This window comes from Corvus cornix, chromosome 4 (assembly GCF_000738735.6).
Source record: "Corvus cornix cornix isolate S_Up_H32 chromosome 4, ASM73873v5, whole genome shotgun sequence".
Classification (NCBI taxonomy): domain Eukaryota; kingdom Metazoa; phylum Chordata; class Aves; order Passeriformes; family Corvidae; genus Corvus; species Corvus cornix.
Genome location: NC_046334.1, coordinates 66,811,465 through 66,838,735, shown reverse-complemented (window position 1 = coordinate 66,838,735; position 27,271 = coordinate 66,811,465). Strand labels below are relative to the sequence as shown.

Sequence of the window (27,271 nt, the reverse complement as noted above, 5' to 3'; positions counted from 1 at the left end):
GGACCACAAACCAGACCAACCCAATTAAATCAAACCCTGTGGCTGCCAGGCTGTGCTTTTCTCCACAGTCAATTCCAATCCGGTGCCTGCCGTGCAAAACCAGTGACACTATGGAATGCAGCAACACAATTAGGACCAAAGCCCAAATCTGTAAAGGTATTTAAGTGGCAGTTGGACATCTAAGTATCTTTGTGGATTGACACGCAGTTCTTGGAGTAGAAATAGTTTTTTTACAGAGGAGAAACCACTTCTATTCCCATGCATATTCCTGGGAACTCCTACACGACTCCAGGTTGAGCAACACCTGTAGCTCAGGTTGTAAGAAGTCAGAGGCAGGGGGGGCCACAGCGCCTTCCTCAGCCACTCCTTTTTCTCTTAAGCTCCAGAAGTTGGAAGCATTTATTACTCTCCTGCTTCTCATTAAATAAACCCGACTTCCTGGAGGCTGTGCAAAGCTTTCAGCAGCCAGCAGCACACAGCAAATTAGAGCTAACAGGTTTCCTGGAGCATTTCACACTGTACATCCTTGGGAAAGATGTTTCCAGCAGTCCACACCACATCGTCAGCAGATGCTTTTTGTCTGCTGGGTAGCTCCTGGTGGTAGAGGAGAGCTCAGTGAGCACCAGTGGGGATTTTACACAATAATTGGCCAGTGTGCACAAGGTTTAGGAGTTTGACTGCTGGCACCAGTGAAGCAGGATTTGGCTGCTCCCCTGAGTCTTGTTAATACCCAGAAATGCAAAGGAATCAAAACAGCTTATGATATCCCAGGTGGGCAAAGCACTGTGTAGGGTAGGAACTCACAAAAAGTCGATCCAGGAGAATTAGTATTTCTTCTGGCTGTTGTATCCTGCCTAATTCCAACTCCTCGGGGAATTATTTCACCATAGCATCTGTAAAATGAGTTATGAAATTCCTCTTGTGCTGACTTGGCCATGGGTACCCCTGCAAGGGAAATTCACTTGAAACACCCTTCAGAGTAACTCAAGGTTGGAATGGATAAGGACAATCTGCAAGCAGGTTGTGTGGGTACTGCTCTGAGTGGGGAATCAAAGTCCCCCTCAATGCCTCTGTGTTGAAGCTTCCTTTTTGTGCCTCTCCAATAAAGCATGGCCATATTTCCATCTTCCAGCATGCTCCTTCTGAATCACATTTCCTCCTGGCATGTGGAAGAGCAAACAGCAATAACAAGTGTGAAACCTCTGTGGCCTCGCCAAGTGTGAACCAGCCTCCCTGCTGAGAAAGGTTCTAGGAAAGGACATTCTGGACAATAGGAGCAGGTGCTGCCAATATTCTGTTCTAATCTTTTTGTCAAGTGCAACGTGTTTTTGTTAATTTTCCTGCTGTGGCAGACCTGCGAGCCCTGCCTGCTGTGCCAGGCTCCTCTCCCGGCCGTCCCACGCTGCGCTGATTCACTCAGCCTCTGGGTTCTTGTACATCTCTATTACTCAGAGAAAGCCCTGTCTGCCCATTATAAATGCTGAACAGCTTAAAGATATTTTATTTCTGATTAAGCACTTTATAAGTGTGTTTATGCAAGTATCAAGCCAAATTTCCTCATTCTGTAGGCATAAGAATATATTTTTTGCTTAGTTCAATAAAACCATTTGTATTCATCTCTACTGATTCCATGATTGTTTTCCCTTGCTCAGCAAGATGTATATTACAGTCTGTTTAATTGTGTGTTTGATCTTTACTACTTAACCAGCTCTATTTATCATTACAATGCATCAGTACATTATAAAGCTTTCAGGCACATTTATCAACATAACAAAGCTCCCACTACAGAAGAGTCCTCCAGGGAAATAAAGCAACAACAACAACAAATACTTCAATGCAATTCACTTAACAGTACAAATATTTGTAATTACAAAAATCTTTAAGAGTGCTTCTTCCATAAATGGCATGTTTTACTTAAAATTGCTTTTCTAATGTGACAGTTCCTCCAGTGTATGCAGCTGATGGGTTCCTTAAAGAAAGAAAGGCCAAATGAACTGCTTTCTCATATATTCCCTTTTGCTAATGTGAAGGCAGAACTCAAGTTCACTGATGTGCTATTGAAAATTTAGTTACCCCTAATAAAATACATTAAAAACACACTAGTGTGTGTTTAATAACTAATAAATACATGACAGCGTGAATGTAATGCTGCAGATAGCTGCAAGCCATGTGGGAACTAAGCCTACAACAATCAATTAACTATTGATTGCAATGCCTGTTAATCATTGATTAACCCGTTATAAATAACAAACACATTACCCTTGCTGTAAACTGGGACCACCAGGTTCTTTTACATGGCTCTTCATGTTTCTCATGTCCATCAAAGACAAATACATGTTGTCAACCTATTTTGATTCCAGCACCATTTTGATATATTAACATTCTTGGGAAATCTGTTGTTACTCCATTAGCAGGTTTTTGGGTTGTTTTTTTGGTTTTTTTTGCTTTTGCCTCATAGGAAATTATTGCAAACTGAAGGACAATCCAGGAAATTAGCTAAAAACTCTCATCTCACCTGATCAATCACACTATTAAAACAGCCAGAACTCTTTGAAGCCACAAGAACTAAAGGTGAATTTATGAATACGAATCTTAAAATATCAGCACTAAGATTCTGAAGGCAAGTACTCAAAAGTTAGCAAAATCAACTTGGGACATTTTGTGAAAATTCAGTGTGTCCATGTGAACATTATGATGCATTTTCCATAGGAATGCTGCATTTTCCATAGGAATGTACAGAGCCTTCCATTCAGAAGAGCAATGCTCCATTAATAAATGACTGGTAAAAATCCTGTTTTACATCTACTGTTTTTCCTAGACCCAATCTGTTGGAACTATTATTGTGCCTAATTTTAACACTTAGACTTTAATGTCCAGTCTGCCAGCGACACAGAGAAAAAAAAGAAATCAAATACTGCCCATGTTTCTCAAAGTGCCAGAGCAGGAGATTCCCACCACATTCCAAAACATGGTATTTCAGATCATTGCTTGGGGGCTTGCCTTTCCAAGCAAAACCATTGCCAAAGAAGAGGCAATGAAGACACCACCAAAGCCACTGCAGGACCCAGGTGTGCAGGGGAAGAATTTCATGTCCCAGCATCTCTGAAGAACAGGTACCACTACCCAAATCCAGGTAGGATCAGCAGGGCAGCGAGGTGCATGGCTGCAAGGATACGGTCAGGCAATTAAGCAAGGGCAGGACAGGCTCGGATGTGTGAGAATTGACTGAAGGGAGCCAGCCAAAAGCACTGCTGTCATCACAGAGAGGGAACTAGAAACTTCCCCACAAGGGCCCCCGGAAGCTATTGAGAAAACAAAAAAAGCCTCCAGACCCTGATGGAAATCAGTAACTTGAGACATCTCCAGTAGGCAAAAGCACAAGGGTGTATTCCACAGAGGACAAAATCTCATAGAGTTAGGATAACAAACAGCATAATCTATGCCCAGGCTTTGGAAAATGCCAAGGGTGTCTATGTTTCTCCTCTGTTTTTCTTTGTTTTGGTTTTTTCCCCCCCATATTTGTGCCTCTAAAATATTTGGAGAAGGAATTATCAAATATTCATTTATTTATTCACAAATAGAAGAAAGCATTTACAGAACCTCTGTCCTGAAACAGGTCCCATCCGTAACTTAAGAAGGGAAATGACACCTGATTTGTGATTAACAGGCACAGCTTTGTAAGAGTCTCACCAGGTTGGTTTAATACCTCATCCTCTTCAAACTCCGGGATGTGATGGCAGAAACTTGAATGACCAACACGTAAATAAGAACAGGAGCATTTACCGACTTGCGAAGAGAAGATGCTCCATGTGCAGCAGCTAAACACGCCAGAACAGCTTACAAAAATAATATTGGTGGAGGTGGCTTAGAGCAGCGGCGGGGAAAGCCCAGCCCGGCTTTCCCGGGGGTTCCCCGCGTCGTTTCCATGCACAAAGTGCGTTTTGCCACCTAGTGGCTACCGCGGAGGGACCTCCGGTGTCCCGCGCCTTTGCCACCACCAGCCCCCACCTCTTGGGAGGGAAACAGCAGAAGGGGACAGTAGAAGATAAAAAAATAAAGCATATGTGACAGGCACAAGTAAGGTGAGCCGGAGTTCTGAAATTTAGCCGAGAAATGGGTAGAAAAGCTCGTGTACCACCGCCCGGGTGCTGCAGAGCCAGGACATGACCCTGGCGGGGAACAGAGAGCACGAAGGAATTCTGAGATGGGAACCTGAGAAAACAACAGCTCGGCGTCTGACTTTGTTCCTACTGTAAAATGCTGGGGTTGGAGCGGGACAAGCTTAGATCATCCCTTCACTGCAGCCAAAGATTTGGGTTGGTACCACAGCAGCCGCCACTTGGCACCTCCACAAGCTCAGAGCTGTCGAGTGGGGAAGGAAGCACATCACCCCATCGCATTCTTCTCTTGGATTTTCATGTATTTAACTTGCTGAGAAGGTCAGGCAGCAATTTCTATCCCCTGACACGTTCGGCTAGGGGAAGCCTACGGCAGGCTGGGCAGACACTGCAATTCTGAAAGTCTAGACCCCTGGAATGAACACACTGAAAAAGCATTAAAAAAGCCCCAACATATCACAAACAACAAAACATTGCCCTTTCTACCCAGGAATCTATGCCCCCAAAGGGATTTCAGAGGCTGATGGAGCTGAGCCTAAGCAGCTGTTTAAGAGTGCTTCCAACATTTGGAGTTTTAAACCTCACAACAGTAGATTTTGGGGGTGAATTATCAAAGCAGTTTTTCAAGACCAGCTCTGCAGGTTGGAGAAGTTTCATCCTTCTGTGTCCTCTGCAGAGAGATCTGATGGGGGCTGCACATATCTGGAGAGAGAGAGGGGATAAGGAGCAGCACATGGAGGTACCTCTTCCAGACGACATTTTATTTCTGCTGTGTGCATCTCCTAAGTAGTGAAGACACTCTGAAACTAGAAAATTAAAGTCATTGCAATGAGAGGTTTACTCTGGACACTCTCAGATCTGCAGAGACTCTCCCTGGTTTGCTCCAATGTAATCTCAAGCACTTAACTGGAAAAACTCCATACATGAGGAGATATTCCCCTTAGGATTTCACTTAGGTCACTGAAGACAAGCAGAAGAGAGAGCCCAGACAGATGAATCTAGATTTAAGAACAGCCACAGCTCAACAGCCTTTTTCAAAGGGAAACTGTGGAGACTCCTTAGTTCTGAACTCAGTTGTGTCACAGAAACATCACAAACTACTGGGAGCCACTGCTGCTCCACTGACAATTAATTGTAGATGAAAAATAAAGTGCTTTGGGGATCACTGTGACATCAGAAACCTTATCCTACTTCCAGCAAAGCTGGATATAACACATGAAGAGAGTTTTCCAAATGATGAGGTTCAGTCCAGACCCTGCATCATTTGGAAAGGTATTCACTGGAATGACACATTTTGCTCCAGGATGCATCTAAAAATCCAAGAGGGTACAATTTAATATTGCTCTTTGAACAGACTCAAAACTTCTATTTTTGTGTAAAATAGGATCAGAACTCAGCCACTAGTTAAACGATGCAAAACCATGCCTTTTTCCTTTAAAATTATGGAGGTTGAAAACCTCTAAAATGAGCTCTGAGTCACAGTGGAGGCTTTTCACTCTTACCTGTGCTTCTTGCAATATGAGAGCTGTGTCCTGCACCGAAAATGGCTGGTCTGCAGGAGGAAAAGAAAAAAGAAAAAGAAAACTACAGCTGTTCAGAATATGAATTCTTGAAAACCTTGTTTCAGCCGTCCAATTCAAAGGACAGGCACTCCATGCCGGGAATGGGAAGTGATGGCCTTGGAGCTAATTACAAAGTGCTGCAATTTAAGAGACAAAAATCTATCACCAGAACTTCATAACACAATAAACACATTTCACATACACTAGGCCTTGTAAAACCATGAGTAAGCAAACAGCAAATTGAACAAAAACTCATATCAAAAAGAGGCTGGAAATCCCCTGACCCCATTTTCACATGGAAACCACTGGTGCTGATAACTGCAAATGTGTTACTGGAAAACACCAACAGCAGATTTTCTTTCTGTTGTGCTTTAAGAGCTGTAAAATACAGCACAGACTTAACTTTACATGAGAGCTTAGCCAAAATCCTACTGAACAGCGGCAGGGACTTAAATGGGATTTACTCTGGTGCTTTTAGGTGTGCCGAGGAGAAAGCTCTGCTGCTTCCCGAGCTCCCAGGGATGGGGATTGGCTGTGGAGCCAACAGCTGTGTTAGAGGCAACTGGCTTGAGAATTCAATCCATTGCACTGGGTGGGACACTTTGAAAATGGCTGGAGGGGTTTGGAAACACAACACTGGGATATCAGCTCCTCAGGAGATTTATTTTTAGATGTTGATTTGCTGCCTGAACACCTAGGGTTTATCCAGGGAGCCAGCTCCATAAGCTTTTCCCAAACTCTATAAGGTCTCTGTTTACACAGCACAGACAAATAAATAGCACTGTCACACTGACACATAACTTTCTGCTTCTAATATGTCAAACTTGACAAATAACAAAAGGTTATTGCGGCAATTTAAGACATAATCTTGCTCCTTTTTATCACTTTAAATCTTTGCCCCTCAAAACATATTCAAGTATTTAATTTTGGGGGGTTTTTTTTAATTCCATTACTTTATTTCTCTAGCAGATCATTGATGCTTCCAGCCAGCAACTCCTTATCCTTTTTAGGCAGCATATGAAAGAAGAGGGGTAGTTAAAGACTGTGCAAGTAACAAATGTCTTCAAGGGACTGGCATGCTCAGAGAATTATCTGCGTCATCTTGGGCATGTCCCAAATGCCTCTAATCATCCCAAGGACATACTTTAGTCTGTTTATGGTGGCCTTGACACCATCATGACCCCCCCCAAAACAAACAGTGCTGCTTCAAGAAAACACTTCATTATGGCTCTGAGCAGAAGTGTAAAGGCAAAGGAAAGTGCTGAGACCAGAGATGAAGAGGCTTATTTGTTTTTGTGGTGCAGAAAATGAAGGAAGGAAACTTCAGCTGAGGATCTGCATTAAAAAAAAAGACAAGCTGGGTGATCCCAAACCCCATACTGGATACAAAAAATGTAATATAGGACATGGGTTTAGTGAGGTGGCGTGCAAGCAGTTCAGCCAAGGAGAGCCGAGTCTGCGTCAAGCTGAAACTCACAGATGGAAAGTGGAACTGACCAAAGGCCATTTCTTCTAGAATAGGGAAGAATTCTAGGGGAAACATTCCAGGTCACTCAAAGGCCAGAAAGAGACAAGGAAGGACACGAGGCAGACATTCAGGGGCTGATCTGAAGTGTGAGACTGAAGAAAGGTCCATTCTGCAAGAGACAGACATACAAAGTGTGCCGATAGTGGATGAAAGGAGCACTCAGATGATGAGAGTAGAACCACTCAACATGGAGCTTTGGCTGCTAATGAGGTGCTACCTGGGCAAATGCAATCTGAGGACAAAAGAGGATTAATCAATTTCCTCGAGCACTCGTGACTTTGCAGGAAAATAGTTTACCAAGGAAACTGGAAAGTTGATGGAGGTAAGAAGACAACAGCTGAAAGACAGAGAAAAGAAACCCAGAAATTCCATCTGTGGAAGATAACCATACTGGACCATGTCATTCCAAAGGGAAAAATACAGAGCCACAAAGAAAGGATGGATAGTGCAATGCAAGAAACTGGAAAAGAAAACAGATGAATAACACAGTTTGTTCTTCCTGGAAGATGTGTCACTGACCTCACTATAAAGGCAAAATGGCTAAAATGTGGCATGCTCACTGAATTCAAGCCAGCCTTCATGACCTCATGTTTAACATGAAACAATAACTGGAATTTAGAGGCAGGAAAAGCCAAATTAAATAAAGCCATTTAAAAATTACAGTGACCGTCATCCCCTGTTTAAACAAGCTATTAAAGGAAATAGCAAAAAACCCTATCACTTGACATTTTAACATAAATACTAGAAATCTTTCTGAAAGATTTACTGAATTCAAAACACGGTATCAGGTTTAAGGAAGACTGATATCACATATCACACTTACAGCTTTACTAAGTGGTCAGACAAACGATCTAATATCACACTCTGCCCTTAAAACCAATGGCTTTTTTTTTTTTTTTCTTTTTACAATTTACGAAATAGTAAGGTTGGAGTGACCTGAATAAGGGAAATACTGGTAGTGCTGCCTTCTCCTTCAAGCAGAACACCCACTGAAACAAGAGAAGAAAACCCTTCAGTCTGAGGCAAGGACAAGCTGGGAACAGCTAGACTGCAGCAGTCACGGACATTTGGAAAGCCAGCCTTAACCATTTGAGGTGGAAACTGGACGAGAAAATAAGACATTTTCTCAAAGAAAACCCCTTTACTAAAGGAAAAAGCTTGTTAAAAAAGAAGCTAAAGTGTTTAATCCTGAATGGAAAAAAAGCCTGTTATTGTTGGTTCGGTTGCAATCTTGTACAACCTTTAAACAATGTCCTCACATTCTGGATTGTAAAACCAAAGTTATATATATATATATATATATATATATATATATATATATATATGTATAAAGGGCCCAAACACAAAACCAAAACCCCAACCCAAGCTGCAGACTTCAGGACTGAGTCCCAGGACCTCCCTGTTGACAGAGAACTTTTTCTAACCCCATTTAAGCTGTCATGTAACAGCATTTCTTTAACATTTCTCCTTCCTCCACAGCATTTGTTACTTACAGCCATTTCCCCAACTCAGCCTTCACTTTTAAGCTGTAAATGTCAAGTTACTCAGATTCCCTCTGAGTCCTGCACACCATCAGTGATTTTGAGAGCCATCTCTGCTATCACTTCAGCTCCAGCTCAATCTTTTGAAAATGCCTGACCAAAATTACTCAGCAAATGCAACAGGTACTGTGTAACATCTCTGATTCATCCTCAGACCTACCAAAACCACCATGTCAGATGAAGCTGCAATCACACTGCTTCTTCCCACAGCAGCAATTCACCAGTCCTACCATGGGTCCTTTTTCCGACAAGTTTTTGTTTGATTTGCAACCATCTGTCTTTGCATCTGCACAACTGGCACCTTTGTGCCTGTTCTTGGACAGCACCAAATTCTTACGCAGCCCCAGAGCCTCCTGCCATGCTGCTGTTGCCTGCAGCCTTTGAGCCAGCAGCGTTTTTGGCACGTTTAGCCTCATTCTTGACTAAGACCCACAATTCAACTAATGCCACCAAAAGAAAATCATGTTCAAGGCAGGCACTTCGATCAAACTCCTTTCACTTTTCAACACTACCTCAGGTCACCTGGGGCCTCTGCTGCCATCACCTTCCCCACTGTATTCTCCCACTTGCTGCCATCTTCTGCTGTCTACACTTATTTAGCACATCCTTTACCAAACGCAGGAAAATCTCATTACGTTTCCACTACCAAACAAAAGCAGTCATAAAAGAGAGAAGGTTACTCTGGCTTAACAGCCTTCTGTTTATTATGGGCCACTTTTCTAATCAAGTCATTTATCCCAAGTTTGGCTTTTCATTCCTTTTAACTCAGATTTTCAGACCATAGCCCAAAGTCAGTACCTATCAGTCTTGTCACTGTCCAGATGGCTTTTCCTTTCTGAAGCAGGAAACTGGATTACTCTGCATCAGTCAGACCAAGAGGTAACCTCAAACACCAACATAAAAATATTGAACACAGTGCATTTCAGGCTCAAATCCTGAAAACATTTGTGCAGGAGCAAGCACGGACAACAGCTCAAAAGCTCCGGAACTGAGCCCGAGAAGTGCACACAATGAACACCATTTCTAGTTCATTGATTATCGATCCACTAGAAACAAAATGTACTTACATAAGCCATGTCCAATTGATGCAAAGAACCCTCTTGGTTTTTCCTTGGGAAACTGGGCTGCAAATGTGGCTGTCAGGGATTCTTTGCAGCCAGATGTTAAATGTTTGTTTTACATATGTTAAAGAAGCAACTTCTGCCTGACAAAGCAGCATCTTAAAATATGAATTACCCAAGGAATACGAAATCCCACTTCAACAGCAGGAGACTGCATTTGGTTTTTTGCAAGTTTTTGGCCTCAAAACTCTTAGAGGTGTCTTTGCTGGGATAACCTGCAGCTTTAGGGCTGTTTTCTGTTCCATTCCAGAGGGAGCAGAAATAGTTTTACCATCAAATAAATTCTAATGGATGACATTTTTAGCTCTAAATGTTCAAGGCAGAAAACTTCCTCTCTTCCATGGAGACAAAATTTCACTTTACATCGTGCTCCTGCATACAGACCCACAAATTTAAGACTTTTGTGATTTGCAGCCTCTTACCATTTCCCTAACTGAGGTGGAGGCTGCTCTGTAGACCTGCAGGAATGGGGGGCCAGAACTTCTCACAGATCCCATAAAACCAGCTCCCCAACCTTAGCTGGGTGCCCTGTTCAGCCTAACAGTGAAAAAAGAGACAAGAGACCACCACCAAGAAGGTTCATGTCCAGGTTCACTTTTGCCCACCATGGATTTCCCTCCTGAAGCAGCTAAACTTTTGTCTTTTTTTTTAACTTTATAGGGATGAAGGACAGTCTTACCCAGAAGCACAGGAAAGGTTGGAACAGCATCCAGCTGGAATGTGACCTGCCTTGAACACACTTCTGCCTGTGCTCAAAGAAACAAACACCTTCAATATAGCAAATACAATTACATCCTGCTGCACCCTTCCATCATCACAGAAACAAATAAAACAATGGACACTTCTCATGTTGGACTTCGGCAAAAGACATTTATTATTATTATTACTGTTGTTGTTGTGTTGCTGTTGAACCTCCTCTGCTCTGCCCACAGTGGTGGCATAAATGCTGTTACCACATTGTAGCTGATGATGCCGGTGTACAAATCAAAATCCATCTTAATTTCAAACTCCATTAGAAACACAGGAAAAAAGATCAACATTTACGAAATGTAAAGGGAAAAATGGTATGGAAAGAATTTTTTTTTTTTAATTTTTCAAGCTTCCAAGACAGTATTACAAACAACAGAGAGCAAAGTAAAGCTAGAAATGAAATACTTGACAGCATCTGTTTAAAAATTACAGCTAAGAAACCTAATAAAAGTTGAATAAACAGTTACTAGAAATAAAAATTTTTACACGTATGATATTTGTCTGGGATTTTTATTTCTTTAAAATAATTCATACAAATGGTTACAGTCACAAACATGATTTTAACCAAAAATATTGCTAGCCTACCACATTACCAGGAAGGAATCAATGTAGGCAATGAAATGCTGCTACTTTTCAGTAGTCTAGTGCCTTTTCCAGATACCACCAATAATATATACTTTAACTGGTGACAAAAAGCACAATGCTCGTTTATACAAAACCTTTTTTTTTCCTCAAAATCTCTTTGCAAGGTTGTCTTCATTTTGAAATAAGGGAATTCATGCCAAAATTAGGAGAAACTGTTTTTCTTTTGTTTACTAAATTATTCTAAAAAATAAGACAAGCAGGTAGAAAAAACAATGCACTGTGTGGCGTAGAAAGAAAAATGGGAAAAATTCATTGTCCTGAGAAGTTTGCCAACTGCCTCATTTTTGGGCATGTTTGAAAATATAAAAGAAAGGATTTTTAATCTCAAAACTGGTTTGTTGAATGCCTCCCTTATGTTTTTCCTTGTTGACAGCTAAGCAAACAAACCCTTTTTAATGTTCTAGAAACTGTACACAGACAAGTACATTCATGATATAATTAACTACTAACTTCTCTTGCTTAACAAAGAACCCATAGGACACAGAAACAGTGAATCAGTCCACTGGACAGGGACAAACTACAATTTATACGGAGGAAAAAATGTTTCCAAATCTTCTTTTTGTCTCCCACCTTTTCCTTTTATACTGTATATTGGACCAGTTTCTAAACCAATAATCGTCTCCTCCTGTAAGTTCATGGTTTTGCCTTTCATCAAAATCCAGGGTTTTGCTTTGTGTTGTGTTGTTTTCCACGCGCTGCAGTTGAAGTCTCCGATGTTGGGAATGCTGTTGTAGGCTACAATTGGTCGCTCGGGTGGTCTCTATCAGCTTCTGGTTTGACAGTTTGGCCGGGGGAAGGAGCATGGGGCGGGTGGGCTACAGCAGGGAGGCCGTGTGATAAAGACATGGGGTTGGGGACTATTCCTTCTACTGCTGCAGGTATGCCAGTGGAAGCCACGCTTACAACGCCCGGGGGATACCTGCTGGGAGGAGAAAAGGAGCAGACATTACAACCAGGAGGTGACTGAGCAGAGAGCCCACCCTGCCTAGAGCTACAGAGATGTTTTTGTTTTCAGAGCAGTTAAGAGACAGGGAGTTAAGCTCCAGGTGAGATGCCACATGCAGATGCTGCTACATCAAGCAAGGGATGCTGTATTTTAACCAAATGAGACATGAAAGTTTGCCAGATTGTTTCTTCAGATTTAATAGCATGAGTAACAGCACAGCAAAGGAAACCACCTTCAAGTTTTGCTCCTTTCAAAGCATAACCTCAACAGGAAGTAATTCCAGCTGGGTCTAAGCAATATCTGTTCTCTATGACTTTCCCTCTGGTTAGCCTTTGGGGATTTTCTTCTCTTTCATTCTCATGTAGGAATTTAAAATTTTCATTGTTGTAGTTTGAAAAAAGTATTTCTTTAAACTGTTTTTGCAGACTTAGCTTCTGACAGCTCCCTAAAACAGCCATGACACCCACACACTTGTAAGATGACAAACTCAAGCCTATTGCACCTGAGTAACTTTTTCAGCATCAAACTTGCCACTGCACTGGTCCAGAAGAGAACCAGTACCAGTTACAGAGGACAAGTGCTTCAGGCAGACTGCAAGAAAGAGAGATGCAAACACAGAATTTATGGATGGTTTTAAAGATTTCTTACTCTATCTGGATAAACACCAAGGCCTAAATATTTTATGCATTCAACGAAAGAATCACCCTCTGATTCAGCTCCATTTTATGATGGCTCTGATGTTATCAGGCTAAAAAAAATCTTGCAAATCTACTGTTCCAATCCCAAAGTTCAGATGTAATTGATGAACACTGGTATTTCCCAGTGCTGTATATAAACAACAGCTACACATGGATTTAATAAAAATATGTTTTCTTCTTAGTCAAAGACCTTGATACCTATTTGCAAGTTGTGTCATACTGGCCACTTACCACTGACCCTTTGCCTCCACCCTCCTCATCATAAAGCTGCACACTCATCCCTCATTTCCCTCATTCTCTCCCACTCTACTCTACTCACCCAAGCATCCTGGTGAGAGCATTATCCATGTGAAACCCTGAACACAGGAACTACCACTCACTGCAGCTTTTGCTACCCAGGTATTTACTCAGAACTACATGGGACAAAAGGCTTTTTCAAATATCACATTATTTTGCTGTCGATTTTCTTCTCATCAGAGTTCAATGCATCAGGGAATTTTGCCCATTTCTGCAGCATCTTTTCCATGGTAATATGTGTCTGTGCTGCTCATCCCAAGTTCCCTCGAACTAGCAGAAAATTAGTGCAGAACTTAGGCAAGGCTCAGGAGAAAAAAGCTGGATGCAAGCACAGTGACTTGTTCTTTTTGCTTCCACCACAGAAACATCATGGGAACTGCTTTTTGCAAACATGGAGCCAGAGGGGCTCTGCAGGACTGACATGGCACAGGGACACCATACACTGGTCTGGCCATCCTGGGAAAGACTCCTACACACAACACTGACAGTAATCTGGGATGGGTAACGAGGATGTGACAGATCAGACCACCTGTAGGCCAGGTAACTTTGTTCCCAATTGTACACATATTTACAGGGCTTCCTATGCTAATTCATATTCCACAGAGGTTCCTTAGAATTAATTTGCAGCTGTTAATGGAATTAGTTGCTTGTTTCAGTAACTCCGTTGGAATCTTATTAATCAAATTTGCTTCAATTCCTATATAAACTGTCAGTATTGTTCTACTTACTCAAATTTAATTTTGAAACAGCTTATCTGTTATTCTAGGTGCTTTGCAAAACACACAATGTGACATAAATTTCCATTTAGAAGTCCAACACTGCAGCTGTTCTCAACACACAATCTCTACTTTCAAACAACGTATTTCCTGAGTATCAACACACCAGAGATGGAAAAAAATCAAGGAGAGAGCAACTTCTGCAACTGTGTTCTCCTCTGGAAGAAAAGCCAGAGCCTCCACTCATGAAAATGGACAGTGCTGAAAATCAGGAGCACTAAGAGTTACCTGACAAGCACATTAACCATTTCAAACTGCACATCTGTAATTCTATTCTGACTCCAAATATCCTTTCTGTATAGAAGGACATTCCCATTGGACACCAGGTTATGATCACCAGGATTCTACTTGCCAGCACCTCACCTCACCTCAGGTACAGGTTTCCTACAGACTTTTAGTAACATCCAGAGGTCCTACAACTGTTTATTTTGTCCTAAAGCTACACAGTAGCAGCAGCCAAAATCCAGGTAACATACTGCTCTACAGAAACTGTGTTTTACTGGACAACTCCTAACCCTAATTTGCAATCCTCTTTTTGTAATTTTTGTCCCTTTTTACTTCAGTCAGTGTTGCTCACATCCTTTCTCTGAAAGGATGACACATAAACTCACATCTCTACCCATGAGCATATCTGTTCTATATACCTTTCCCTTTTCTTGCTACTTACTGCTTCTCTATTCTTCCCATTTTTTCTATTCTTAACCAGCAAATACATCCTCTCCAGCATTTCATGAAGTTCCTCTCTATCTTCCTCCTCTGGCAGCAGTAAGTTGAAATGTTTTCCAGGTAAAATGTCCACTGAATTAAATTTTTGTGAAAGCAGAAGTGAGCAATCAGTTACACCTCTTCTGTTAATTCATACTCTTCCATCCCCTTCCCCCATGTAGTCTCAACTTAGGAGGAAAAATACAGTAGCCCTCTTAATTACAGCAGATGAGCAACTTTAATTTCTACATTAACCTCCTGTATCTTTTGAACTGCAAAAGCACTTTGAACTTGCTATGTTAAGCTCTGTTCAAGAAACTGAGTCTGTCCTAAAGGAGGTTAAATTTTTAAGTCCATGCTGTTATCATGCACTGAGTCTGAAAATCACCACTGAAGTACCTCAACATGAAATAACTCCTGAATTAACAATATCCAGCTATTCTCATCCAAGTACCTCTCAGTATCCAGATACTCATAGAATCATGGAATGGTTTGGGTTAGAAGGGACCTTAACGACCATGTTGCAACTCCCTGCCATGGGCAGGGACACGTTCCTCTAGACCAGGTTGCTCAGAGCCATATCTACCCTTATCTCCTATCTGTTAGGAGGCAGGAAGATGTGTGGAAATGTCTATAAATGGTACAATCACTGTTTCTGGCTGTCAAATTTCTCTGTGCCTATGACCTGCCTGCTCTGTGACACAGGAAATGGCAGGGGGTTATTTCACAGGCAGCTCGGTAACAAATACACAGCAACAACACAAGGTCAGGGTATGTTATGCTGCTTCACCAAGACCACTAAAAATAACTCTTTCTCAGGAGTACTGTTGATCTTTACCCATGGGATAGGTCCTGTTTGCATGACCTTTTGTGTTGATAGGGTGTCTTGCATTTCACACAGTAAATGGTTTTGCTTTCCCCAGAATATGATGATATTCAGATTATCTAGATTACATTGTGCTGACTAATGCTCAATGTTCTCGGCTTGTGATAATGTCTGATAATCTGAGATTTCTGTCCTATATCAAAATACAAGTGAATTATACACCCAGAAAAAAACAGCCTTGTTAGTTTTAGTACACCAAGAGATATTTGCATTTTTTAACATATAAATTATTATCCCAGGTCTTATCTTCTAATGCAATTACATGAATATGATACAGTTATCAGCACATCTGAAACATCATACAGTCTGTGAAAGACTCCAGAACTCACTTAGCTGAACACAATCTTGGATTGCAAAGAAAAGACAGAAAACTTTGGTTTGAACAATCAATTCAAATGCTTTACTTAATCCACGTAGGAATGAAGCATCAGCAAACACTGCTATTGAAACCAATTCTTCATAAAACCTGAGCTTCACGTGATGCATATTTTGCACTTCACATAATAACAACTGCCTTCATCCACATTCAAACACTTTTCTATTGCCCCTCCAAAAAGTTTTTAATATTTATTGTATAACTATTAAAATTAGTCTTATTTTGCATTTGAAAATAATTAAATCATAATTTTACAATTAATTTTCTTTATCGAAAAAACTGACTGAAATAATGTCTTAAAAAGCCACTCAGTTCTGTGTTTATCCTGCTTAAATTGAATACATATGGTCTTTACCTTGCAAATCATTAACTCCCCAAACATTCCTAGGTTAAAATTAATTTCTGGCTGCAAAGCCTGCTTCTGCTGGACTTGTGACCCCCAAAATGAGAACAAAAACCTGCGTTTTATTTGGGCATGGACCCCTGTTCCTAACTGCCATGACAGAGTTTGAGTTATTACCTCCTGTCCAGCAACACCTGCCTATAAACCCCAATTACATTCGGCCATACCCTCACTACTCCAAACTGAAGTCCATGAAACCAGATGCTGTGTGGAGAAGAACACATGTGCCTGAGCTTCTCATTTAAGAAAATAAAACACCCTTCTTAGATATTTAGGGCTATGGGTATACTTCCAGAAATAAACAGCTTCAAGTTATGTGATCACCAAATCCAAGTTATTCTTTTCCCTTAGTGCACTTATGGCTCCTGATAAGGAGACTGTGGCAGAGGATGGTGACACTCATCCCTGACACCTCTCCAACACTTTCTGATGAGACTGTTCCAAGTCACTGAAACAGGATAACTTTGCTTCACTTCTCAGCAGGGCACAGCTGGGCTCCCATGTGGAGTAAGACAAAACCAGGAATCCCCCCTCTATTAAAAGCATGGGGAGTCCTACTAAAGAAGAACAAGGTAAAGTAGATGAAGGACAGCTGAAGAAGGACAGTGGAAAGATTAGGATAAAGAGGTATGACAACATAATGAGAGCACTGCACTGTCCCTTTCCTCAAGGCATTGAGGGAAGCAGGCATTTGTAGCTTTCTCCACCACTTTCATCCTACTTATGTGTAAATATCATACTGAAAAATAAAAAAAACTGCAGATGTTTTTCATAAATAAAAATTGTCTGAAGCTGGCTACTAGGAAGAATCTGCTGCTATAATAGCTGCTAGGGATAAAGGGACAGAGAAAGACTCAAGCAAACAAAATAACTATGAAATGTGCACATTAGATGTAAAAAATGGTCCCCTTCTATTAATTATTAAGACCTGCTTTCACAGTTGACTGAGAATACACAGATCAAGCCACTCAAATGCTTCTGCTAAAAAATTAGACATAAAATTAAGAAAAAGCTATTTTAAACATATTTTCATAATCACCACAGGCTGTTCCACTGTTTTCAATACTGAGTTACTTGTTCTCTCTTGTGTCTGGAGGCCACAAAACAACCTAAGTTTATTACTGAAAGTCTTTCTGTAACCTACAGCTGCATCATTACCTTGAGCAAAGGAGCATAAAACTTCCACTGTGACACTGGAGATGACCAGAATTATTTTACTTTAATATACAAACAAATGTATATTGTTCACATACTAACCCAACAAAAAAAGACTGTAAGAGGATTGATATTTAGACACAGCATGACTGACATCAATAGCAAAACATGATTACTCCCCTGAACACAACAATTACAAAACAATGTAGCTAGTGTGTAATCCCAAAGCACTTCATTCATTATTAGGAAGGTTTTTTATCTATTCTTGAATACCTGCACTGAATTATGGAGGTATTTCTTCTACCTCTTCAGCACACTTACCTGTATGCAGCACCATTAAGCTCTGGATGAACAACTCCAGGGTCCATGCTGGCCCAATGTGTAGCTGCAGTCAAGTGATCTTTGTTAACACAGTTTTTCAGACTGTCTGGAATACGACCTAAGATGAAGCAAGGAAGAGAAAATAAAAATGTATAAAAACTGTGTGCCTTATACTCTTAGTATGTCTGTGTTAAGAATACTTAGAAATATTTGCATATTTAAATCAATACAAAAAATGACACAAAGAGCTTGTTTCTGATTCTTGCTGTATCCTTTTGTCTGGGACTCAGGCAATAATGTCTGAAATGCTCTGCTTAATTTTCATTTCCCTGTCTCTCTTTATCTCTTGTACACAGGGTTTCAATAAAACCAAAACCAATAAGATTCATCTTTCCAAGAAGCTGTAACTTAAATATAGAGCATAGCTACCAATCAAATTCAGTAATTTAGCTGCCTACTCTCTGTCCTTAACATCACTTTCCTCCTTTTCCTTCCACCTGTACCAGCAATTAGAAACACCTAATGAAAAATACAGAATTCTGAATGGAATTGTGCCATAAACCTGAATATGACCAACACTTATTCCCTGTCCTCCTTATCTTTCCCTTCTTTATCTAAACTGCTCTTCACTTTTATTTACTGCAATGTATCAGCCATCCCTTTCATTCCTACATAAAATGAAAATACACCAGAATGTTCCTTCTTCATTTCTTCAAAACTTTTCCTTAACCTCTGAAGTACAACTGAAGTTTTAAGACTGGAAAATCTGTCAGCCTGATTCAGCACATACTGGACAAGCCTGTGACTGTCTTCTGCAGAACTATGTCCAGCCCTGCAACAAATGACCTGAGCAGATCCAACACGTATTTTCTTCATAGCAATAGGAATATTTCCACCTATTTTAACAGGAGAGAGACCAACTAGAGCACGTGTTTTTTCTGACATCTGTTTTAATGTGTCTTTATTGAAGTTCATTCTTACAGTGCATTTGCACATAGAGGGGTAGAAAGAGATAAATTTGAGTCCACCCCTGCTACTGCTGGCAATAGTACTCCACAAACCGTGTCAAAAACTAACCATGCTCCATCATTAAAGAATTCAGCCTTCTGTCTCCAGCTTCCTTCTGGAAATTTGATTAAGGACTTCACTATCTTTGCCTGCTCTTTCTATCCATCAGCCTGGCCACAATGGGACTGTAAAAACCCTTGTCACAAAACTGCTTTTTGTGCAGCGTATACCATCAAATAGGTGTGTTACTCCATGACTTCAGCTGATGTCCCTGAACCTGTCACATCTCCTGTGCACAAGCTGAAAGGGCTTCTAGCTCAATACTGAACAAGGTGAAGTATATGCCCCATTATGGGTGAATTCCAACCATCTAGAAATCACCTTTGAAATGTAGCTGAAATATACATCCATCTAAACTTCTGCCAGAACTGTCCACAAACAGTGTATTTCTTCTTCTGATGCTTATCCTTCTCAATCCTGTCATCCTCTTTGCCCCCCTCCTTCTTCATTTTGCTAACTTCTGTAGACATGCTCTACTAGTCTCCCATGCTTGCCTTCCTGTTACTTCCATTCCAGTGGTCCTCTTTATTTCATACTTGGAATGCTTTCAAGTTTAAAAATACACTTCAAGGTATTTAATCTCTGCTGATTACTTCTATTTTACACATCACAACATCATTGACTTTTAAGCAACAGCAGAAACACTTAACATTTTTATTGTCAGATGGTAGTCATAGCCTTCATTCCTACACTTCACACCTTTTTCCAATTATTCTCCCTCTCTACACCCTCTCTTCTTTATGCTCCCCTATGGCTTTCATACATCCAGCTTTATCCCACATTTCCTGTATCTTTCCTACATTTGTTTCACTGCAATTCAATGTCATTCTCACCTCCTTAACGCTGGTCTCAGTTTGATCTTACTAAAAACCATATGCAAACACTGAAGTGCTGACAGCTTCGATATAAATCAATGATACAGACCTCTGAGAGCACCATCACACACTTGAAGGAACTGTAGATCTGCCTTCCTAGGCACATATGCTTGGGCTACTCCACAAATTTAACAAAAAACTAGCTCTGGATTGCTGGCTCTTCTTTAGTTTTCAGTCCATAGCCTATTAATGCCAATTTGCACATCAATCTTCCCCCAGGCATGTATCAGATGCTGGTTTGTGCAATCTCTCTCAAGAGAGCAGGCAGCAGCTATTGAACACCCTAACAAACAAATGTATCACTAGAGTTCTGGAGTACAGCCACAAGGACCTGATCCAGCAAAGAGATGGTCAGGCTCTTCAGGTCACCTCCAAAACAGAGTGAAATTGTCCAGTAAAGGACAATTCAGATCAGGAGTTTAAAAGGCACTTTTAATTAGCAGCCAGAGGAGAATCTTCTTTCTTTACAGGCTATAAATGAAACTAAATTGCCAGGCCTCTCTAGGCACAAGCCAGGGGGAAGGCTACTGCCAGTACTTTTTGTGTAACAGAGCAATGTGTTGGCACTGAACTACTCTCAAGGTGACACAGATGGCCCTGCATGTCTGCAGAGCATTCAGACTATATCGCCAAGGGGGACACAGCAAAGTCCAACTAAAGAGAAAACATTAGTGCTTAATGAATCATTTTCCAGTATGAAAATCCTTCCTTTTATTTTAGGCTACAAGGGATTCAAACCCATGCCAAATGGCTCAGTCCTCTCATTTTATTTATTAGCAGTGCATGTTCGAGACGTAACTGTTTTCTCTTATGTGAGCAGTTTACAATTACATGGCAGTTACATAACAAAGACACTCTCTCTGCCCTTTAAAATGCCAGACTTCTTTAGCAAGGCTTTAAAGAGGTGAATATCTAAAATAGAATAACCTGCCAACAAAATACTGAAAACTTTACGTAGAGAACTGCTCATGACAAGTATAAGGGAGCATCTAGGAAAAGCTAAGGAAGATACCAGCAGTACCAGGAGGACTTGCAGTCAAATCCATCAAATGGGTAATAGTTACATGCAACAAAGGAAAAAAGGAGAAGATTTTTCACATATAAATACATTTCTCTTACATGAAAAAGTACTTATTTCGCAGTGTCTGCCTTCCCTTTGTAATTGCAAAAAAACTCCAAAATTACTCGTTCCAGTTCTGAGAACAGACTTAGCGGGCATTTGCTCATTTCTGTGTTCCAAATATTAGAAACAAAACCCAAGGCTGCTTCTTTTCAGCATCTTTCAAGACTGAAGAAATAGGTTTCTTAAAAATAACTACACAGTGAAGGAGCTAATAATAATGTGAGTCAGTACCTGTGATCGCCCTTCGGATCTCTCGTGCTGCTTCCTCCCGCATCTCAATTGAGGCTTGTTCACTATACCAGGCTGCATGTGGGGTACAGATCAGGTTTGGTGCATCCTTCAAGGGGCCCTGACTAAAGCTAAATGAAAATTTAAAACAAGATCAAATGACAAAAAAATATTGGGGTGCAAGGGGAAAGCAGGGAGGGAATCCAGATGGATTTGTACATACACAGATTAATTTCTACAACAGAAAAGAACGGCATTTCTATTCTTTACTGAGTTTGTTTATAGTTCTGTCCGTTAATTAAATGTACTACTCACGGTATAAATAAGCAACAACCACTTTTTATAGACTGAAAGGATAGAACTTAAGTATAGCAGCAACATTAGCTTCTGTCCAATGCACTTATTGTAACTACAGCACTGCCACTCCAGTTTTGGGGTAGAAATGCATAAAGGAAAACCCAAAATAATTTAGGATGCCACTCCATTTGTTCAGTTCATCACAATTTTACTTTTATTACATTAACCAACAAAGCACTTATCTTTCTGTTAATATGACATTTAATCGTTTAAAGAAAAAAAATCTTACAATTATTTCCAAATCAGAAGAGTGTCCATCAGCAGCCTCAATGGCTTTTTGATAATTCACACTTTTTTTTCTGTTATTTTTAACTATTTTTTCTTTCCCATTCCTTTATAGAAACTCCACAGAAAGAAGGAAATTTATTTTACAGACTGTTTTTCAGGGAAAGCAATGAATCTGTGTAAAAGTGTTATCACAGATACCAAGTAAAGAAATTGAAAATAATGGAAACTTGCTCCTCATATTTATTTTCAGTTTTAATAATCTTGCAGTCAACTGTAACAACAGGAGAACAAATATTTTAAGACAAAAGTGTGCTTTCAGAGTTGATCATAATTCATAAAATGATAGATTTCATCTGTAGTTCAATAAACATCAAAATATCTGGCAAAACTCTTGAATAAAGAGTTGCATGCTGCGATCAGATAGATATGCAGCACTGAAGCCAAAGGAAATTGTGGCTGTAATCCTGCAACTGAATCTTTGCAGATGGCATCTCCATGCAGTAAATGGGGCTTCCTAGAGGTGCAACGGGCTGCTTGTGCACATCCCAGATTGGAACTGGGAAGAATGTATGTAGCTGGAAGTCCCTTGAGCTGCTACACTCTGGCTTTGCACAGCACTACTGCATTGCAATGACTACATTTAGGAGTAAATGAATCCAGGGTATGCATAAATAAAATTAAATATTTGTGATGTGGCATCATGCCTCAGTAGATATATAAAAATTCTGACTAAAAGGATATTAGACTGTTTTTTCAAAGGTTCTATTTCCCCCTCAAGCTGCAAAGAGAGATACTGTCCTCTCTCCAGTCTTTACAACCTGCCCTGAATCTGTTATTCTTCAAAAACTGATGTGGATCGTTCCAGTTAAAAATAACATTTTTCCCTGCCCAGCCTGAAAAAGGCTTGTCACATGCAAGGACTAAGCTGCAGCAGTCTGTTCTCAAGACTCAAGGACATATGAAATAGGCTCATTTTGATTAGGAGTGCTGATAATTCAATGCCAATGCCACTTAGGGGTATGGTACATTTCTGCCTAAAACACTGGACTTGTCAGTCATTCAAAAACTCAGACTTGTGCTACCAGCCCTGCTACTGACAGTAGAGTTACTACTTCCCTGATAGAGGGTAAAACAAAACAAAACCAAACCTGCACTCTGATAGCCTTCCTGAACTTTCTGCAAACTCTTCCATTTATGGCTTTCCTGCAGAGGCAATCTGGACATATGCCTTTTTCCTTCAGAAAGGTGTCATAAAGCAAGTTACCTCTCACACCACATCTCAACTCTTTGCCTTTGAAAGACTCTGTTCTGACATCAGTTGCCTGCAGAGCTGCATCAATGGCAAAGGTGCACTCCCCTCAAAGTCATGGCCAAAGCCATGACCTGGATTTGAACTCAGGTCCCTGTTATTTCTACTAAATAAACCCACTGTTTGTTTTTTCTTTTCTTTTTAAGGAATTAAATCTTGGATGTCACTTTTTTCACTTCTAACCACATACACAAGCTCCATCTACATTTGCATTAGCCCAGTGCTGCACAGATTCATGTTGCTTTGCTAAGGAGTATTTAGCTATCAAATGAACGGAAAACTCAATTTACTTGTTGCTGTTGATTGTATCATGCACTAAGACTTAAAAATAAGAAAGTGAACAAAATAAAAAGAAAAGAAAAGGAAAAGCACCTGAATGGTTCTGACTCATGTACATCTAAGGCTGCCCCTCGTATCCTTCCTTCCTTCAGGGCCTGTGCAAGTGCTTTTTCGTCTACTAACCCACCTCGAGCTGTGTTGACCAGGAAAGCCCCTTGTCTCATCTAGGGAAAGTTAAAAACAAGAATGATGAAATAAAAATAAATGAAATAAAATCGTTGTGGCATTATTTTTTACTCAAAAGAAGCATCCATTACAACAAAGGCTATTCAGCTGGTTTAAACTGTAACAGTTGTCTTCCCTTTCCATTGGAAAGTACCACCAAATGTGATGCTTCTAACATAAAATGCTATTTCACAGCACTTAATAACCTTTTGTCTCTTGTAAGTAGTGTCTTTTAATAGAAGCGTTGTTTCAGATATTGTGCAGTAACATGATCAAAAGACACAACTGTGCATATGAAAGTGACAGATCATTTTATGCCTTTTTATTTCACTGTGAAATTGCATGAGACAGAAACTACACCACATTCTTAAACAAATTCATATTTTGTGGCTTTCAACTTTCACACAAATAAAAGCCTACATGAATTTTTCAGAAAAATCAATACTTTTGGATTTTCAAACACTTTTCCTTTAGTTGCCAAACACAGTAGATGTATGTATTATTTATTTTTGTTACTTCAGCTTCCTCCTCCCCTGTGAGACTTTTCAAATAAAGGTCTAAAGAATTCTTCTATTATTCAATTAAAAGGCATGAAAATGAATTTGGTTGAGAATGCTGTGTGCCCAGGAGAGAAGCTGTGCTGTGCATTGTGCAGATTAGCATTGTAGATGACACTGTGTGGAGAAAACTACAAGAATTTACACCACAATATATCCACAACTTGAAAACAAAGTGGCGGTTTAAATAAGAGAAATGGTACTGAAAAAACATAAATTACAACATCCTGCTTCCAGCCACCCTGGTATTTCATCTTTAACAGATGCCTCAAACACCACTGTGCATGACAGAAAGCACATGAAAAGCAGGAGCCATGGTGAAGATGAATAATGAAAATCTCATTTTGTACTGACTCCGTCTCTCACCATAAAAATAAGCAAACCCCAACATTTTGACACCTTCTCAACTTCATAAAACCTACACATCAAACTATACCTTAGGTAAATGGATCCTTACACTAAATGCCAGATTCATGAACAACAAGGAGGTTTGAATAAAAGTCAGCTTTTTTTTTTTTTTTTTTTAATGAGGTCATAGAGAATATTAATATGCACATGCTTTCAGTGTTTTGTAAAGAAAAAAACACATTTTATTGGCCAACTCTCTAGGTTTAATGTGACCCCACCTCTCTCCATTTGCAGACTCCTGGGCCTACAGGAGTCTGTACAGCAAAAACTCCACTTAGAGGAGCAGAACTAAAGGCTGCTTCCCTCACCTTTATGTAATTAACTTGGGAATCGGAACAGCAAAGAAACAGGGGCAGGATCTTAATCTGGTCTGGTAACAAGAAGACATTCCTTTTGGGAACAATCAGTGCATCTCCAGTTCTTGAGTCAGTTGTGGGAACTGTACAAAAACCAGCACAGGTGGGCTCTCCCAAGAGCCTATCACACCAGTGCAGACACACCATAAAGGCTCATGGGAGCTCATATACCCTCCCTATTTCTGTGCAAATGGATAATGTGAGTTTTAAGTACAGCTTCATGTATTTACAGGCCCTCTAAAGGACATGAAAATTTTAATTAAACTGAACTCTGCTAAAACCCCTTCTGTCCAATCTGCCCAACAACCTTGCTTGAGTTTTCATTTTAGGACTATTTACAAAACTCCATAACTAGCACTAAGACATGTTCAAATCAAACAGAACATGTCTGCATAAATGCATTCTAGAGGGAATGAATTACGTGACTCATGATAAACTGTCAGGGTGGATGCAGCTGGAGAAGATCCTTAACAATGGGTGGAAGCTTGAAAGAGCTTTGCAGCTGGAACTGCTGACGTCTGCTAAATTCACCTACACTAAACCTGCAGAGTTGCTTTTTAAAAGCATTGTGTTTAAACTGCAGTGTCTTTTTCTCAAATCTGTATAACTAAAGATGACCTCGGTCTCTTAAGACCACCTGAATACCCCAGGTTCATTGAAACATTTCTCTGAGCTACTCTGGGACTACAAGGACAAGCAAGGTAGCTAGAGAGAATGATGATTAATTCACTAGAAATGCTACTTAAAGAGGAGACAGACATCAAATTTTCAAAGACATTTTAAGTTTATGTCATTTCAGATTCAACAAAATTCAGGGTGAGACTTCAGTGAAATGAAATGCACCATACTTCTCTGTACTTTGTTTAAAAACTGGTTATTACATGAGCATGCAATATTGGACAAAAATGGTATGCAGTGCTCTCTAGAAATTCTAGGCCAACTCCAACATCTGTCAGCCTAAATCAGAATATGCTTTACACAAACTAAGCAGTCAGAGGGGTTACAATTTCATGGGTTTCACATCCGCTTTACTATCCAGACTGCTTCACCCAAACTCTTATCCAAAGCAAGAACTATCTATAACACTTCAATTAATCCTTGCTTTGATCATGAAGGATAACAAATACCAAGATAAACGCTTACAAGATACTTTCCAGTGCCATTTATTACAGGCATTTAATTTCAGACGGTATTACTCAGTTTTAGCATGTTTTCCTTTGTTTGTTTCTCTGATTAATGCACTGTGCCTTCTCCATAGCTCAACACATTTCTCTGGCTCCACTCAAAAACTTCCTGTGATGAACTGGCCCCAGTTTCACATCTGCTGTAAAATAAAGTGACCATTGCTCAGCACTCCTACTGAAGTCAATGCGATGCTTTTTGGGTCTAGGTGTCTGCTTGCAAAGATATCTCACCGTGTAATAATCACTGAATGTACCTAGCCACACAACGAAAGACAGTGTTCAGGGCAGGGTGACAGAGATCTGTTCTCTTACAGGTTTTATTTTAAGCTTCTTAATTTTTTAGAGTTTTAAATCCTAAATCCTGATTTTATGTTGCGATGGATTTGCAAAATCCCTAAACTCTCAAATCAGGAAGTGTGTTGCATTGTCAGTTTTCTGCCACGATCCTATGTGACTGTGGAACATGTTCAGCAAGATCTTCAGTTCTGAAGTTCCAGAGTAGTAGGTACAAACTATTTCTCAGATGACAAGCAATGATTTTACTGCAAAAGAGTGCTACTGTCATTGTTACCAACAAATAAACCCACTATATATTTATATAGATACGAAGAACAGCCAAATCAACTATTCTGTCTTAGGGTGTCCTTCCTGTACATTGCCTCCATTCTTAGTCTCAGTGTTTTACTTCTGGCTACACTGAAATTGGAGTCAAACTTTTTCATTAAGTGTCTGGCTTCTACTATCAAATTAGTCAATAACAAAGCAGTTACTACACCTAGATTTTGAAATTATTTCACATGTTACCTACAACTTTAGGGAGAGATTAGTACTAATTCCAAGAAACATTGTTTTTCCCAATAACGCAATGCTGTAAATGAGCTCCATCCTTGAAGTGCTCTGCAAGAATCGGGACTGAGCACAGGGGGGAGCCATTTAGTCATAATCCTTAAATTGCATCGAAGGAACTCAAACTGAGGGACAACAGTGAAAAGCAGAATTGCTACCTGAAAATACACACGTGAAGGAAGTAGCTACAAGACAGAGAAGAAGTGCTTTTATATCAATGCCACTTCATTAAATCTGAGCGATATTAAGAAGAGCAAATTATTTCCACAAATGCAATATTACTGAGCCAAAAAAACAGTAAAAGCAACAATATATAAGCAACCAGCTAGTTCCTAATCAATTATAGACCTGTTTGATCTTACAGCAACAAAACAGAAAGATTTCTATCAAATGAGAATCT

General features: G+C 40.1%; 1 protein-coding gene across 9 annotated transcripts in view; it reads right to left on the bottom strand.

The window, feature by feature from the left end:
- Window positions 1-10,718: 10,718 nt before the first annotated feature.
- The window catches only part of CTBP1 (C-terminal binding protein 1), a 236,084-nt gene continuing 219,531 nt past the window's right edge, over window positions 10,719-27,271 (bottom strand). For 7 of the 9 annotated variants that reach the window (XM_039550318.1, XM_019287097.3, XM_039550323.1 and 4 more), the window contains 4 exons: window positions 23,389-23,519; window positions 21,126-21,253; window positions 17,829-17,946; window positions 10,719-12,187 (listed from right to left, as the gene is read on the bottom strand). In XM_039550318.1, coding sequence (XP_039406252.1) covers window positions 12,001-12,187; window positions 17,829-17,946; window positions 21,126-21,253; window positions 23,389-23,519 — 564 coding nt within the window. In that variant the 3' untranslated portion in view covers window positions 10,719-12,000. The remainder of the gene's footprint in view (window positions 12,188-17,828; window positions 17,947-21,125; window positions 21,254-23,388; window positions 23,520-27,271) is intronic. The other 2 variants (XM_039550319.1, XM_039550321.1) reach the window with 1 other exon arrangement.